The following is a 15539-nucleotide window of genomic DNA, read 5'->3' on the forward strand; positions in this document are numbered from 1 at the left end:
GACCCTTTAGGGTTATTAAATGACCCTTTAGAACGAAATGCATGCCTAAAAGACTACTTAGTTGCAGACGAAGCGGACGGTTCTCTTCTTCTCCCAAAACTTGGGAAATATCTATAATAGGAGCACAAAAAGAGTAGAACCACCATTATGAGTTAGGATAGCTGTAGGACAGAGGCTTCATATGCTACATTTTTGGTCAACCCTTGGTAGGCCATTTTAATATTCTCTCCCAAAAATCATTTGGTTCGGATCTGAGTAAATATTTTGTTGCCCAGATGGGAGAAAGTGAGTGGACGAACCTCTGATTGCCTGTTACTTCTTGCACACGGTCCCATCTAGGCTCTAGCACGACCCTTGGCATGTCCCTAGCTATATGTATTCTCCCGAGTATATCATCATATCATGGAGCACAACATTGTTGCACTTCAACTCAATTTGTCAAAGTTTTCTTTAGTTTTTGATCCCTCAGCAAACTTAAGAGGTTTCCAACCGAGAGCAGGGCTGTGCATCAAACAATGTTGTATCATAGATGTACAAATGATATTTCTCTGTTAACATCTTAATATATTCTTGAACAAAATTATGATAACATTCACAGATAATAAAATATGTAGAGTTCATATATATATCATTGTCCCTTGGCACAAAATCTTGCATGCGTCCATTTGCTCCTTGCTTTCTTTCTTCTTTAAACGTTTTATAGCCTAAAGCTATAAACTAAAGGAAAATCTCTCATTGCAGATCCATGTCCATGTATAAATATGTGCTCTTTTTCCTGCAGTTGTTGTAATACTGTGGGGCGGGAATAAGACCAGTATGGAGGTTGATTCTTGCTGTTTCCTGATATCAAAAAGTGCTTTTGACAAATGCTCACATCACTTGTTTCACCTAATACTTTGTACTATATATATATATCTCTTAATAATGCATTACATCAATCTGACTAGTTACTGTAGATAACTTTTTGGAAATTTTTATATTCGGGAATGGTGGTTCTACGATTATCTTCAAACACTATTGAAGAAAGAACAGACATACAGCTCCATCCTGTGGTTCCTCATATTAAATGCATCTCTCGGAACAGGCAAGACATGATTGTGCATTCATGTTAATTAATGCCAGATGGAACATTATTACTTAGTAGTTCTTGTTCGATATATTTTACAGATTTTATCAATTAACTAAGGGTCCTATCATTTTCTTTTCAATTAATTACCGTCACTATCCCTTTCCCTGTCCACTGATGAAACGCAAAAATAAGGGAAGAGCCACCACTCATAAACCATTAGGACAAGTACTAGCATATATATGCTCATTAATTGTATAATATATAGTTGAAAGAAAACAAAAAATGTGTGATCATAAATTAACGATACAACTGTGCTTTGTGAGTTTCGACTGATTCTTCAATTGAGATCCACGAGTTGTAAAATAATTCTTGATCTCTCTCAGACCGCAACAGATCATACAATTAATAAAGAGTGGACTTGGTAATGAGAATCATCAAAGATTTGAGGAGGCACCCACTAAGCATAAACAAGTATAAATCTACAGGGAATATCCTTGTCATAGCAAATGAGCATCATGCGAATATATAATTAAATAAGAAAGCCAAAACGAATAATTTGTGGCAGCAAGTGAACCAAACTTAATGCATCACAACAGATCTACATATCATTGCAATTATTGCAAAAAGGGAGTATGGCACGGGGAGTAGAGAATGAGTATCATCAATTAAAGTTGCTATAGTATATATAGTAGTGTCTCATCATGTAAACAAAGACAAAACCAAGAGGCAAGTTAAGTCTGAATCAAATAGAAACATCAATAGACATAGAAAGATAGATACAGATAGATGGATGGGTTGATGATTCTGTCAAAACAAAACAAGCCATGCGTGCACCAACCAAACCCTAGGTAGCCTTCTGATCACACGCAAGCTAGCTCTATAATTTTCATCGTTGTCAGATATATACACATCAAAGCAGTGAAACCTAAAAGCATCTATATATTCACTATCAATTATCGTCATGTACATTACTAACCAAGCAAGGAGATAGCGAGGAGGAAGATAGAATATTAATTAGTGGTCCATGCAATAAACAAGATGATGAATTAAAATTTACAGAACACGAGAGATCCCTAGGAAGGGAATAGGGTTTTGCAAATGCATGGTGATATAGGAGGCAAGGTGAACATGAAAAGGGCTTAATTTGTGAACTTTGATGGTTTTGTTGAGGGGACAAAAGGCAGAAATTAGGGCAACACATATATTAAATTAAAGAGACATCAACGGGTATATACACGTAGATACTTAATTTGCGCATGTCTCAGAAAACTAGAACCCTCATGCATTTTGATGATCCCTTCATTGAGAGCACAAGGGAATTTTGGGGAACAAAGAAGGCAACAATAACACTATTTCATTTCATCATTAAATTATTTTATAAATAATACGAGCGAGAATAAAGAGGATAAGACAGCGGATATAATTAATTAAATTTACTTATAATAAAATCGACCCAACTGAAGCAGCATTAACATAAAATATTTACAAATATTGTCTAAAGCAAAAACCAAACCAACAACCGTCCGTCTAGAGGAAGATGGTGCCTCAAACTTTAAATGGAATATTAATTAATTATGTTGATCATGAAACATCTCACATCGCTCTTGTTACCCATCGCAGGCCAAGAGGATTTGGTTACAGAATTAATTTAATTAAGCCAAAAAAAGTTTTATACTATAAAAAGGGATAATTAAGAAGACAAATAAAGAGAAAGAAAATGTCAACGAAACCAACTATAAAAATTATAAGAGGTAGCAAGTCACATACACATGTAGTTTCAGCTCCCCGAAAAGAACCAACGGAGGGCGCATAGTGAGTGAAGCCACAACCCGCAGCACCAGCAGCAGCGAGAAACTTGGGCTGCTTTTAACTTCTTCAAAAAATAATTTCATGCAAAGACAACAACTTGCTACAGCCAGCTAACTGAGGATCTTGAGATCGCGTTTGATCATTTGTTGTGCTCAAACTGAATTGAAGCAAGTAGCTACAGAAGCAAAAAGGGTCTCAATATATCCCCTCGTACTTTATTTTAATCTCATTTATTTATTTATTTTTGGTTGGGGTAAGTGGGTGGGTGAGGATTTGGTCATAATTTAGGGCATAATAATTGACTCAAATAATAGATATATGTATATTTATATATATAAGGATTTAGTGCCAGGAAGAGACAGAGAAAAGGGCACGATTCTGCCAACCTAGGAACAAAGAATTATTAAGAATCTGAAGCTGGTAACCTTCTGAAGGATAATGGAGTCTTAACAGCAGTTTAGCTTGAGACAAAGCATAACCACTCAAAGGAACGTTGCTATAACCGCAGCTCCGAAGTATCATCTCCCACGAATCAAACCTCTCGTGTCTTTCTTTTCTATTCTCCCCCTCAGTCGCCACTATCTCCACTATCTCCCTTCCAAACCATACCTGCTCAACCGCCAGCCTCTCCCTGCTGTTTGGTGGCAACGTAGCCTCCAGCGAGTCAAATATGGCCCCGTAATGATCCACTGCCTCTACGAATCTTTGTAAAAACACCGGGTGATTATGGCTGGCTTCTCTTTCAGCTATGGTCACCACTCTGGGGTTTAAGGCCTTGATTTTGTGGAGAAACAAACGCAGGTCTCGCGTGTCGTGATCTTTAAGAAGCTTGTGGAGGAACAACATGCAGTTGATTGCCAAGGTCTCACCTGGGAGAATCGTCAAGGCTGAGGGAAGACAAAAAGCTACGGAAGTTGGATCATCGTTCATGAGGAGGAGAGGGTGGAATTGGAATCTGAGGCCGAGTGATTGTGCAAACTTTAGAAGCCGTTCGCCTGTTCTTTGAAGGATTTCTATGTCGTGGCCGGTGCCGGTGATTCGAAGCATGGGAGGAGGCTGGAGCATATTGGAATTTTTGAAACGCTCGACTAGGGCTTGCATAAGAGGAGGCCACTGGACTCCATGCATGATGTCAAAGTCAAGGATGTGTATGGACTGTTGCCCTACTTGTAAAGATTCTAATATTGCTTGGTTGGCTGTGAGGTGACTGAATCGTATGAATGGTGTTATTTGATTAAGTGACAAGTAGCAGGATTGAAGAGCATTTCTGTCGTTGTAAGTAGTGGTATTATAAGGTAGTGTTGTTGCGGTGGTAGTGGTAGTGATGTTCATCATTAAGAGGGTGGCGTTGGCGTGGTGCAGATTGAGGCGAAGGGAAAGGGCTCTGATGAATTGATGGACTAATCTTTCGATGGAGTCGCCGTAAGGGGAAGAGTTGGCGGATAAAATGGAAATAAGGCGGTGAGCGGCGGAGAAGTCTGCCTGCGAAAAAAGCTCTGCGCAGCTTATCAGTAACTGCCGCATGTGGATTGCTGGAGGAGAGTTCATTAACCCTCCTACTCTTGATGATGATGATGAATATTGATGATGAGATTGATGAAGTGGCTGATGATGCTGCAGCATCAGATCCGACGACGAAGCCGCAGCAGCCAAGGGATCTTCTTCTTGTTGCTGATCATGACGGGAAGAGGTGGTATTGTTCAAAGACCCAAGCATATTTGATTTGTGTGTCTCTCTTATTTTGATCAGCAGGGCTAGCTAGCAAGAGGTGTGTGTCTTCTCAAAATGAATGTGAAAAGCTAAAAGAATGTACAAGATTTGGATTCATTTTTGGTTTAGGGGAATACAATGGTATTATATATTAAGCTGTGGTTGTGATGATAAAGAAGAAACTGTTTGTATGAGCCAACATAATCTGCCCTGCCCAAGAAAGTTTATAACAGGGAGGCAAGAGAAGTGACACTGGTAGTAGTTAGTAATAGCTCTAGCTCTAAACTTTAAAGCAGCAGACTCTTGCTCATTTTCTTGCCCTCCTCACTCCCCCACAACAGAAATCCATGCTTTTTTTTTTTATAATTATTTTAATTTCGAATTAATATAGGAAGCCTATGTTGTGGATGTGGGTGTAAGTAAACAAGTCGGCAAAGTCAAACAGAATCTCTCAACCCGGTCCAATACTCATTTTCTCATTCTTAATTATTGCTGAGAATACGAGTACATTTGCAAACTTACGAAATGATGATATAAAGTTTTTATTTTAATTTATGTGATAAACATGTGTTCTATATACAAATATTACTATAGGATGGAGAAATGATAAGTAGAAAAAAAAAATGTATATTAGAGACGAAACAATTATATCAAAGATGTATGATGTGGTACTTTTGATGCAGTTTTTCTCAAAAAATAAGTAATTACTTAACTTATGACACTTTATTAATAATTATGTCATTTACGTACCACAATCGAATACAATTTTTTTTTATATATCTCAACTATATATACATGACATTAAATTATGTGAATACGTATATAGAAATCTAATCAGGTACATGTTGTCACACACATTAATATGTGTGACAGGCCATATGTCACCTGATACATTTATATATGTGTGTTTGTGTACTATCTAAATTTTATGCATAGTTTTCATTAGGGAAATTATATCCCTCATTAGCGGAGATTGAATCTTTAAGACTTGGGTAAAAGTGAGATTGAATGTTGATTTAACCATATAAGGCATGGACAATTTAAGTCCACAAATTTATATTTAAAATTACAGTCAAATTCACCCACAAATAAGTCCATACAACTATATAAAATTTAGACAACTTTCAATTCTTTAATTAACTTTTGAGTATAAGTTAGTTGTATTAACTTCTATTATTTTTCCTTTAACTTTATATGATAGTACTAACTTCATATGTCCATTGAACATCGTAATGACACTTTAGATCCAATTTGGTGATGAACTGATGATACCCATTATGAAACAACTTGACTTCTTTAGTATGAAATAAATGTTACAAATTGAATAAATAATTGATTTTGATTTTGATTTTTATGCGTACTTCCTTTTAATTTTTCTGTTAGGTTTATGAAGGCGTGTGTTCCAATTGTTTTGAAGCTGTAAAAGAAGAGGGAATAAATCGATTAGTTGTCTTGGGCCTACGTAATATCGTTCTTTAATTAACTGACAAGTCATCTTGGTCTCACATGGAGATGCGAAATCCCTGTGAAATAATGCGGGATTAGAAACATTGGTATGTCAAATACCATTTCTCTTGAGAAACCCCACTCGGGATTTGGAGCCGATCGAGAAGCAAGTTGCTTCTTCCCTTTTTCGACATGAAACATACACTACATATCAAAATGGGAAACTCAAAGTAGGGCTCCTTACCAAACCAATAACAATCAAGAATGAGAATCTTTATTGTAGAGCTAGAGCTAGGTTGTTATTTAATTCTATCATTCTTAAGTTGGGGTATATTCACAAGCAATGCTTTTTTTTTTTTTTTTTTTCAACGTCCCCCTACTCTCCGCTAAAAAATTTTAATTTTGCTACCACTCAAAGTTTTTCTATTATTAAGAGTGGAAAGTAGGGATGGGTGGATTTATTTAACAACATTGGACAACCGTCATTCTCTTCATCTTTTATGAGTTCAAGAGTTTGATAATAACTCTTAATAGATACCTATCATGCCATTACAGAACTATTAATTATTGAGTTTGGCAACATTTCTCAAATTTTGTTTTAAAATATGCATATAAAATGAGATGTTACATGACATATTAGACAGTAAATAATTTACAATTTCAATGTATTGAATGTTAGAGTTGGCGTTACTTAAAAAGAGAGAGAATAAAATCTTTAGTATATAAGAGATGATACAATCAACTATTACATGTGTGACATGTATAGTTAATCTTAATATAACTATTAGTTACATGTTGGTTTTAAATAAATGAATACATATTATAATATCATTTGTTTGTTACATAACTGACGTGACATTCTTTACGTATTTAAAAATTTCTCAAGAGAGAGATAAGCAAAATCATTCTTAATTATCATATATACAAAAGTAATTCTTACGTTAGTTTTCTTAACCTTAAGTTCCAAATTAGCATTTTCTCTCTCAATCCATTGTCTAACACGGTAAATTTTTTAAACTTCATGATATCTTATATAAATCACATGATAAACCAAAGTTAATTAACAGGTTAACGATACGATACGTAACATACAATTAAAATGCGTCAAAATACCGGGGGACGCCTGATTACCTTGTTTCTCAAGTGATAAATATGATTGTGGTGGTAGGTGGTAATAAGTTGATCGATATTTATAGGGAAGGAGAAGGAGAATGTTTCTCATATTTCCAAATGAATCTGTTAGAAATGGCATTTAATTTGCGCATTTAATAGTTACTATGTAAGTGTTGCACATGAGACACCAGATCTGTTTCAGCATTTATTATGCTGGCATGGTGGAGTTGAGCAGTTTTCTTTTCTTTTCTTTTCTTTTTTTTTTTGGGGATCACCCAGGGAAAGTGAAAGGTAAAATCAGAAGCTGCAAAAATGAAAATTCTGTATAAAAGAGGGACAAAATGAAGCAGGTTGATCCCAGCCACAAAAGCACGCAAAGCTTTAAATGTGGAGGTGCAAAGCTTGTAGCCTGCATGAGTATACATGAGTAGGAAGGAGGGTATTGTGTGATATTGTCTCTACGCTGACACCTGTTTAATTTGCCTTTCTTGTCTCTTTCTTGGATTCGCCCTATAGCTGCAACTGGCTCACCCTCATCACTTGCTTGCTGCCTTTTCATTTCACAAGATTTGACAGATACACAACTTGGCTCATCACTTCCTCACCACGTGCACCGGAGTACTCCCTCTTTTTCCCTCTTGTTTTTAGCCTCACTGTAGTTCAATCTTTGTATGTAGTTTAATCTACTTCTTGCTCATACGAACAAGATTGAATTCACACCTTCTAACTTGAACATAATAAATTTTATTAACTTAATTATTGTAGTTGGCATCCACACCAAAGCACATATATGTTTCAATTGAATGATGTTTTTAACGTTAAGATGTTACGAAGTTAGGTTTAGTAGCTTTTATATATTTAAATAAAGTTGACATAATCTTTAATTCCAAAGTTAGATTTATTAGTTCTTATGTATAGTATAAGAGTTAAACTGATACGTTAATTAATTAATTATATAAAAGACCGATAACACGTGACAGTTTAAGGTATTAAAGATAATAATCTCGATAACAAATCTTTACCGTGTACATAAATTTGATGTAAGTATCAACTAGAGTTTGCTCACTGAATCATGTTTGCGTGGCCAGTTTTATCTTATGAATACTGTAAGTTTATATATATATATATATATAGTAATGGTATCAACTTGATTTTGTGATGAAATCACTGCCTGGCCCAAGCTACTTGCAGGAAACCACCTTCTTTGATCAGTGTCAGCACGAGTTCTAGGGAGAGGAGAAAAGAATAGAAATGTTGATTAATCCCAAGTGAAGTGAGTGAAAGTGAGTAATCCTAACCTATGTAAATCCCATTCTCATGCACGTGCGTATGCAGCAAAATGGCTGCTTTCTTTAATTTCTAAGAACAAGTACACAGTAAACCCACTGGCCACTAGATTTTATACAAGAGTATAAATGTAGCAGGCATCGTGAAATAATTTTATGCAATTCGATTAGCGCCAAGTGAAGAAAGAAGACAAAAAGAATTTGCTGCAAAAGCAAAACAAAACCATCCATTATGGGGAACAAAAAAAAAATATCCTGGATTCTTCATCAAATTTCACAATTCATATATAGCGAGCTATCTAAATCAAAACAATAAATTAGAAAGCATCTCGGTTGAATCCAAATCACTAGCAAACAGCAAGAATATTGCTAGGACAGGCCCAAAAACAGAAACCCCCCATTTATTACACTCCTGGGTAGTGTGCTTCGTGATGATGGGCATAGGAATATATGTACATCTCTGAGAGCCTCGGGTAAAAGAAGATCCCTTATCTGCTCCAACAGGACAAGAGATAATACTCCACATTAATTAATTGTAAAACGATGGTGATGATCGAATGATTATAAAAATAAATATTAAATTTATATTTATTGTTGACTATCATCAATACTCTAAATAAAAAAGATTTACACAGTAATCACTACCTTACACATATTAAAACAAACACATCAAAAACTTGCAACCCAAATCATAATATTTTGCTAGCTTTCAAATATCAGTGCGAGACCAGGACAGGAGAAAAAAAAAAAGAAAAAAGAAAGAAACTGAACTGGAGGGAATCGCATTCTTTAACCGGTTCCTGCAATTATTAAGAGACACGAATGACAAAGAGGAGAGATCGAAAAAGAAAAATATATAGTATATTACCAAATATAAATAATGAAAAGAAAAAGGGGGAGTTTTTCATTTTTGGGTCCACCTTTTGATGCCTTGCTTGCTGCTGAGTGGTGTAGATTGCAACAGCACTCCCACGTATTTATGGAAGAGCTTGTTTTTCCCGGCCCCTTACAGTAACAGTGGTGTATATGTGGAGTGCAAGCATTAAAAAGCTGCTCTCTTTTGAAATTTACCTCCTTCATTAATTGTCCTTGATTTGACATCTCCAAAAAGTCCACCAATTTCCTTTCATTTTGTTGGATTCTTCTTAATTTCTCGAGACACTACACCCTTGCACTCACTCGAGCTTTCCTCCTGTTTTTTCTTTTTTGCTCAGGAAGTTCAATTAGTTTTACAGCTTAGAAACAACTGTGGAAAAAAAATACTTCTTTGGATCCGTCGTATCTACTATGTCTCAACTCAATAATTTTGAGAGTTTACAAGTATTCCACTAACACTTGCTCATATTTATTCGGAAAAATAATAATAATTGCTCACGACTTAATTCTGAAAATTTCATTTCACATCAATTTTAGATTAAGAGTCACACTATTTCACCCTCAGCGAGCTCGTCTTGGTATAGGGTTCTAAGTTTTACTAAATTATATCAGCGGTAACTTACCTCATATGTAAATTTAACCATCTATAATCTCCAAAATATTTCACGATCTTGAGTTAAGTGACTGGTTATGGATTGCTGCAAGTTACTAATAATGTAACTTAACAGTTGTGAGGGTTCTAACTTGATTCTTTCTAATGGATGGTGGAAGTAAAAGCACTATATATATCTTTTAACACTGATATATTATAATACAATTAGAAGTTTATTCTCTCCATATTTTTATGGGGTATATATCAACTCTTATCTCATTATATAATTGAGAGGAGAAATTTGAATGTCATTAGTAGTGTCACTGAGCGAAATGTTGTTATTATTTATATAAGTATATTTCATTTTATGTGATTGTATTTGGATCTTTGCCATGACTCCTCATTTGTCAATATAAAGTGAGGGTGGGCTTCAGATAGAGGGCTCGATTTGCTGTGCTCTTGATGTATCAAGCCCTTAAGATTCACCATTGGAGTCGATATTAGATACCTTCATGTTCTGGCGGCAAGCCTAGAAGATTGGAATTCACCCTCTCCTAGTTGCTTCACAAGAATGCTCATTTTATTTCAAGTTGAAAATTCATGTGTTAACTGTAACTCACTTTTCACAATTGTTTCTTTCCACGCAACATGTATGGGTGCAAGATGGTCGGTGCTTTTATAATCTAACAGAACATTAGTCAAAGAAAGGTCTAATGTCTCTCCGGAGGGGATAAGCCAAAAACAAAAGGACCCAAAGATTTCATTTCCAAGGCAGAGGATATTAGCGTACAACATTTTGCCATGCCATATGCATATATATTTTTTGTTCAATCTAGCAACAATAAAATAGATAAACAGATCAACGAAAAGAAAAAAGCGTCTTCTATGAATTTTGAGGCTTACATGTTTATGAGACAGTTGAAAATGCCAAGTCTAGCAAAGCTCAGTCTAACGGACAACATAGATCTTCGAACTCCAAATTGATGGTAACACCAACAAAACATGCGTGGTCTCCCTTCAAAGTACGAAGAATCCCTTCAAGTTTCCAGCTCTAACAATGGAGAGTCACTATATGTTTCCATAGTCGTAGTTATTAACATTTGGCAACTGCAATCCTACAAAATTTCTTACTTTGAAGGGAGACCACGTGGAATTGCTGAAGCCCCAGTTCGTTGTGATTAAAACAAGGGAATAACTGCTTTTAGATGTGTCATAACCAATTTCTCCAACTTGCTGATCTTTTATCACCAGACGAGAACCTGGGAAGGCTTAGCAGACTATTAACCCTGGTAACACCTTCTAAAGCTGACCACTCCTCATCCTCAGCAGTAGAAATACACTCGGCTAGGCTCCTCTTTGATTGGCCCTGGCTCTTCACAAAAAACTTTTCTGTTGACTCTGGGACGGGAACAATCTCAGAAGAACCCTGTAAATTTCTCAAATTATCAACAGCCAATGCATGAGAATCGCCGGGGACATCTAAGGCCGTATTTTTCCCATCAGTCACTGCCACCCTTTCTGCTGCCTCATGAGGAGGCTCTGTTGTGCTGTCTTCTTCCACAGATCCATTGACTGCAGATGAATGTTCCAGAAAGAGGCATACAACAGCACAATCATCATTCTTGGAGGTTGGGTACTTAAGCTTCCATGACCGAACAGCCCAGTCTACAAGAGCTCTGGCTGCTGTAGTTTGACTAGGTGCTGAAGCTACAATCTCCACAGCTTCCTTATTGGAAATGACATCCCAAACCTGAGTATGCAAACAAAACAGCTTCCAATGCATCAATGATTGTTTTGAAGAATAAAAGTTTCCTACTACATAATAAACCTAGTAGGACATGATCTATCAATTAAATGCAAGTAACTTATTGCAATATGGATCAGTTATAGCATCATATACATTGGCAGCACAAGATGAATGAGAAAACATGCAAAAATACAGCGAAACCAATGCATGTCACTGAACTTGTGACAAACCAAAAAAGGATCACAAGTACAAAGAAGACAGTGAAGTTTCAGAACTACAAGAAGATGCTTCAAGTAAATAGCATATTGAGAAAGAGAAAGATACCCCATCAGTGGCAAGAATAACAAATTCATCTTTCTCAGTAAGGCGACGATAGTAAATATCTGGGACAGAAATTAAACCAAAATCCTTCAAACAGAAGTCCCCAAATGCTCGAGCCATTGCCAAACCAGGAGAATCATTGTTTGGCAACCATACACGTGCAACCTCTGGCTCATCCTGCAATGCAAAGACCCTTCCTTTGCATTGTTGGATCCTTGCAGCCTCCCCTGAAAATATAAAGACAAGAATTTAAGACTATAGAAATACAAAGTTTATTGTTCCAACATAATCGATTGAAGAAAGCCAATTTTTCTTTCTTAATTTTTAATTTTTACAACTTAGAATTTAAATTAAGTCGCACACATTAGATGTAAGCGAGTGAGAGAGAGAGAGAGAGAGAGAGAGAGATAGACTTGGGAGATCAGGCTTCAAGTCCACAGTCAATTGTACAGCAACCAAAGAATTGTCTTTTTCTCTTGTAGCCAGCACTGCCCTTGAGTCACCAACATTTCCAATTACAATATCAGGACCCTGCAGAGTCAAAATTTTCATAAGATGGATAAATGGTGTTATCTCCAGATTTAACATAATCACAAATAAAAATTGTCAGTTTAAGACATCTATACAACTATCAAGAGACATTTTATCAAAATTACGTACCCCAATCAGAACTGCAGTAAATGTGACTGCTATAAATAATGAAGTACTTCCCAGCCCTGATCTAGTAAATTTTCATCAAGCCAATAAACTACCTAAAATATGAGGGTTTGTGGAAGAAAATTTGTTTGAAATTTTGATCATAATCACCTAAATCCAGCTACAGCACAAGCACATAATTTCAATTATATACCTAAGTTCAAAATTTTAGTAGCTTTCTATTTTTGCTGCTGCCATCCTTTTGGTTAGACTAGTATGTTAAACATTATTTATTTGTCATTCAACAGCTTTAAAGTTTAGAAAGAGAAAAATAAGTTGATGAATAATATTGCATGCCAAAGACATGTTTGACCAGATTTAAAATAAGATACATAGAATTCACTTCTTCGTGTATCAAACGTCTATAAACCATGTTAGATTAAGAGTGAAGAGAAAATAGAAGAAAGTAAACCATGATGAGCATTTGCAGAAAGCTTTATGGACTGTACCCATTTGAAACATGCACACGATGACAATTTTAGATAAAAGATGTGCAGAACTATGTTGTTCACCCAAAAGACACAAATCACTAACATGTTCACAAACTATTGAAAATATTACAACAATTAGAAACTGAATATTTTAAGTTGCTCCACAAAATATATACATATTACCAATTTCCAACAGTAAAATATAAGAAAATATTGAGATCTAAAAACTGAAATTATAAGAAATCAGTTATGATCCAGTAAGAAAAATTACCTGCTTAACTAGTGTAACAGCAGTCGTTCCACTGCAGAAACAATCAATTGCTGGATGTAACTTTAATTCCTTATCCATTAACTTAAAAGATTTTAACATGGATTTCTTAAGTGGCAGATAAATCTCAGGGAGTTTGTCACCCTCAGTATCCAGTGTCTCAAACCCTTCCTCATCCATGCTTAATGATGCAGTTTCCTCAGAATGTGTACTTCCATTAGCATTCTCAAAGCTGGTCTGATCATTGCTAGCTTTCCACTGGGAGCACAATATAACTGGAAGAGAATCCCGTACTTTCTTGGCAACCATATGACCATAAGGACCGTGACCGTCAAATATCCCACAAAATACCGTATCACTTGAACTGAAATTCTATTGTACAAACATTCCAATCAACTAATCAAATAAAATTGTCAAAGACAAATATTTGCCTGTAGAAATAATGACATGATTGCACACTAAAGAAGCACAGTAACAGTGTAAGGAAAATTGAACCCGTGCTGTCTTTGCAACCACATAACTGTGGTTTGGAGGGTGGGTCCACATGGATACTCTTCCATGCCTTCATTCCTGACAATGCTACTCTAGAATCACGCTGCCTAAATCAAACTTTTATGTGCTCCGAACTGAAATTGTGATCAAGTGCGTAGTAGTAATACACCACTCACTCTAAATTTGCTTCCCCACCACCCCACCCGGTGGGATTATCAAGATTTTAAATTTTATGCTATACCAATCATAATGTCTATTGAACTAACAATACCATGTCTGTAAAACCTTCCAAGGCCTAGTTAACTATAGGTTCAGGTTCAATGTAGAAATTTATTTATTTATTTTGGATTTACTGGCAAGTAAAATAAGAAACCGAGTGGCCTCTACCCCTATGTTTGTTTTATTCCCAATAGCATCAAACCAAACCATAAACCTACCAAATAATAAGCATCACTTTCAAATTACTTGGTAACAGAAAACTACCAGCATTGAAAATGAACAAAATAATTAATTAGAGATAGAAAATGAAGCTTACCTCCCAAACAATCATGGCGTCTTGATTGGTTCCCTTCTTGCCCTGCTGGGTATACACGCAGGCGGTTTTACTAGCAGCGTTGTTGACCATCCTCCCAGATATGTGATGAAGAAGCTGATCAGCATCATCGTCAATGGATGACTTTTTCTTGAGAAAAATAGCATCTCTGCTCTTCCTCCACCTTCCCGAAGAGCCCACTGCTGCTGCTGCATCATCAGTAGCATCAGAGCTTCCCTTTTCTTTTGAGAAGCAAGATCCCATTTTCTAATCCTAACTGCCCACTCAAATGATCAAATCAAAATCCAATTTTATTGCATTTGGGTTGGAATTATTATTATTATTATGATTATTGTTACTGGATTTTGGTTGGTTGGGTTAGGTGAAAAAAAACAAAGGGGAAGCAGACACAACAACAAAAGTACACAAAATAACATAAAGCTTTTTAAGTTTATTTGCTTACTGCTGCTTGGTATTGAGAGAAATTTGAAAAATAGAGATCAATTCAAGACAAGACACCACTTTGGGGTTGAATCGCTTGATAGAAAACAACCAGACAATAGCTTGTAAGAAAATTGAAAGAAGAACTGAGACAAAACTTGTTAGGTGATGTAATTGGTGTATAAATGGACAATTGGGCATTAGATTACAAATCAAAATAATATTTTATTATAATGATTATTATTTTTTTAAATTTGGTCTGTGCTGTATAATTTTGATTTTGTCAAATTAAAATAAAACAAACACATCGTTGTTGATATTGCACCGTTGTAATTAATTGCAGGCGAGTCAGTATTCCATTGGCGACCCCACCCAAGGCCCACAACTTTTATCAATTTGGCGCAATTACTTTGTCCAACTATTTGCCACCAAATGCAAATTTAGGGTGGGCAAAAAAAGTCCGGCCCAGGCCCACATATTTCGGCTCGACTGTTCACATGAGGGTCGGACTTTTTTTGCCCACCCTAACTAGGTCTAATCTCCTAATTTTTTAAAAAATAAATTTATAAATTAGAAGAATAAATTAAAATTTAAAAAATAAAAAAAAAGAAAACTTAAATCTTTAATTTATAAATCAATAATGATTCAGAAAAATCTAAAATTATAATACTAAAGAATGCTTGAATTAGAGAAATTAGTATTAAAAAAAA

The 15539-nt window shown here is 35.7% G+C and overlaps 2 protein-coding genes across 2 annotated transcripts; both read right to left on the bottom strand.

Moving 5' to 3' along the window:
• Positions 1 to 2626: 2626 nt before the first annotated feature.
• On the bottom strand, positions 2627 to 4899 carry LOC102615600 (scarecrow-like protein 18). Its single transcript, XM_006475038.2, has one exon. The coding sequence runs from the start codon at positions 4592 to 4594 to the stop codon at positions 3221 to 3223; it is 1374 nt and encodes a 457-aa protein (XP_006475101.1). The 5' UTR covers positions 4595 to 4899; the 3' UTR covers positions 2627 to 3220.
• A 5733-nt stretch (positions 4900 to 10632) lies between these two features.
• LOC102618320 (probable protein phosphatase 2C 6) lies at positions 10633 to 15042 on the bottom strand. The gene is made up of 5 exons (XM_006474681.4): positions 14392 to 15042; positions 13368 to 13736; positions 12383 to 12500; positions 11973 to 12196; positions 10633 to 11651 (listed from the first exon to the last, which is right to left on the bottom strand). The coding sequence occupies exons 1-5, from the start codon at positions 14650 to 14652 to the stop codon at positions 11112 to 11114; spliced, it is 1512 nt and encodes a 503-aa protein (XP_006474744.1). The 5' UTR covers positions 14653 to 15042; the 3' UTR covers positions 10633 to 11111.
• Between the last annotated feature and the right edge of the window lie 497 nt (positions 15043 to 15539).

Source organism: Citrus sinensis, chromosome 9, assembly GCF_022201045.2.
Source record: "Citrus sinensis cultivar Valencia sweet orange chromosome 9, DVS_A1.0, whole genome shotgun sequence".
NCBI classification, from domain to species: Eukaryota; Viridiplantae; Streptophyta; class Magnoliopsida; order Sapindales; family Rutaceae; genus Citrus; species Citrus sinensis.

Bases quoted from the DNA above. Each gene is read 5' to 3' on its own strand.
- LOC102618320 (XM_006474681.4), bottom strand. From the start codon at position 14,652: ATGGGATCTTGCTTCTCAAAAGAAAAGGGAAGCTCTGATGCTACTGAT. The intron at 13,737-14,391 runs GTAAGCTTCATT...TTTGTACAATAG, and splicing joins ACGCCATGATTGTTTGGGAG to AATTTCAGTTCAAGTGATAC. The intron at 12,197-12,382 runs GTCTATCTCTCT...TTATATTTTCAG, and splicing joins CTTGAAGCCTGATCTCCCAA to GGGAGGCTGCAAGGATCCAA.
- LOC102615600 (XM_006475038.2), bottom strand. From the start codon at position 4,594: ATGCTTGGGTCTTTGAACAATACCACCTCTTCCCGTCATGATCAGCAA.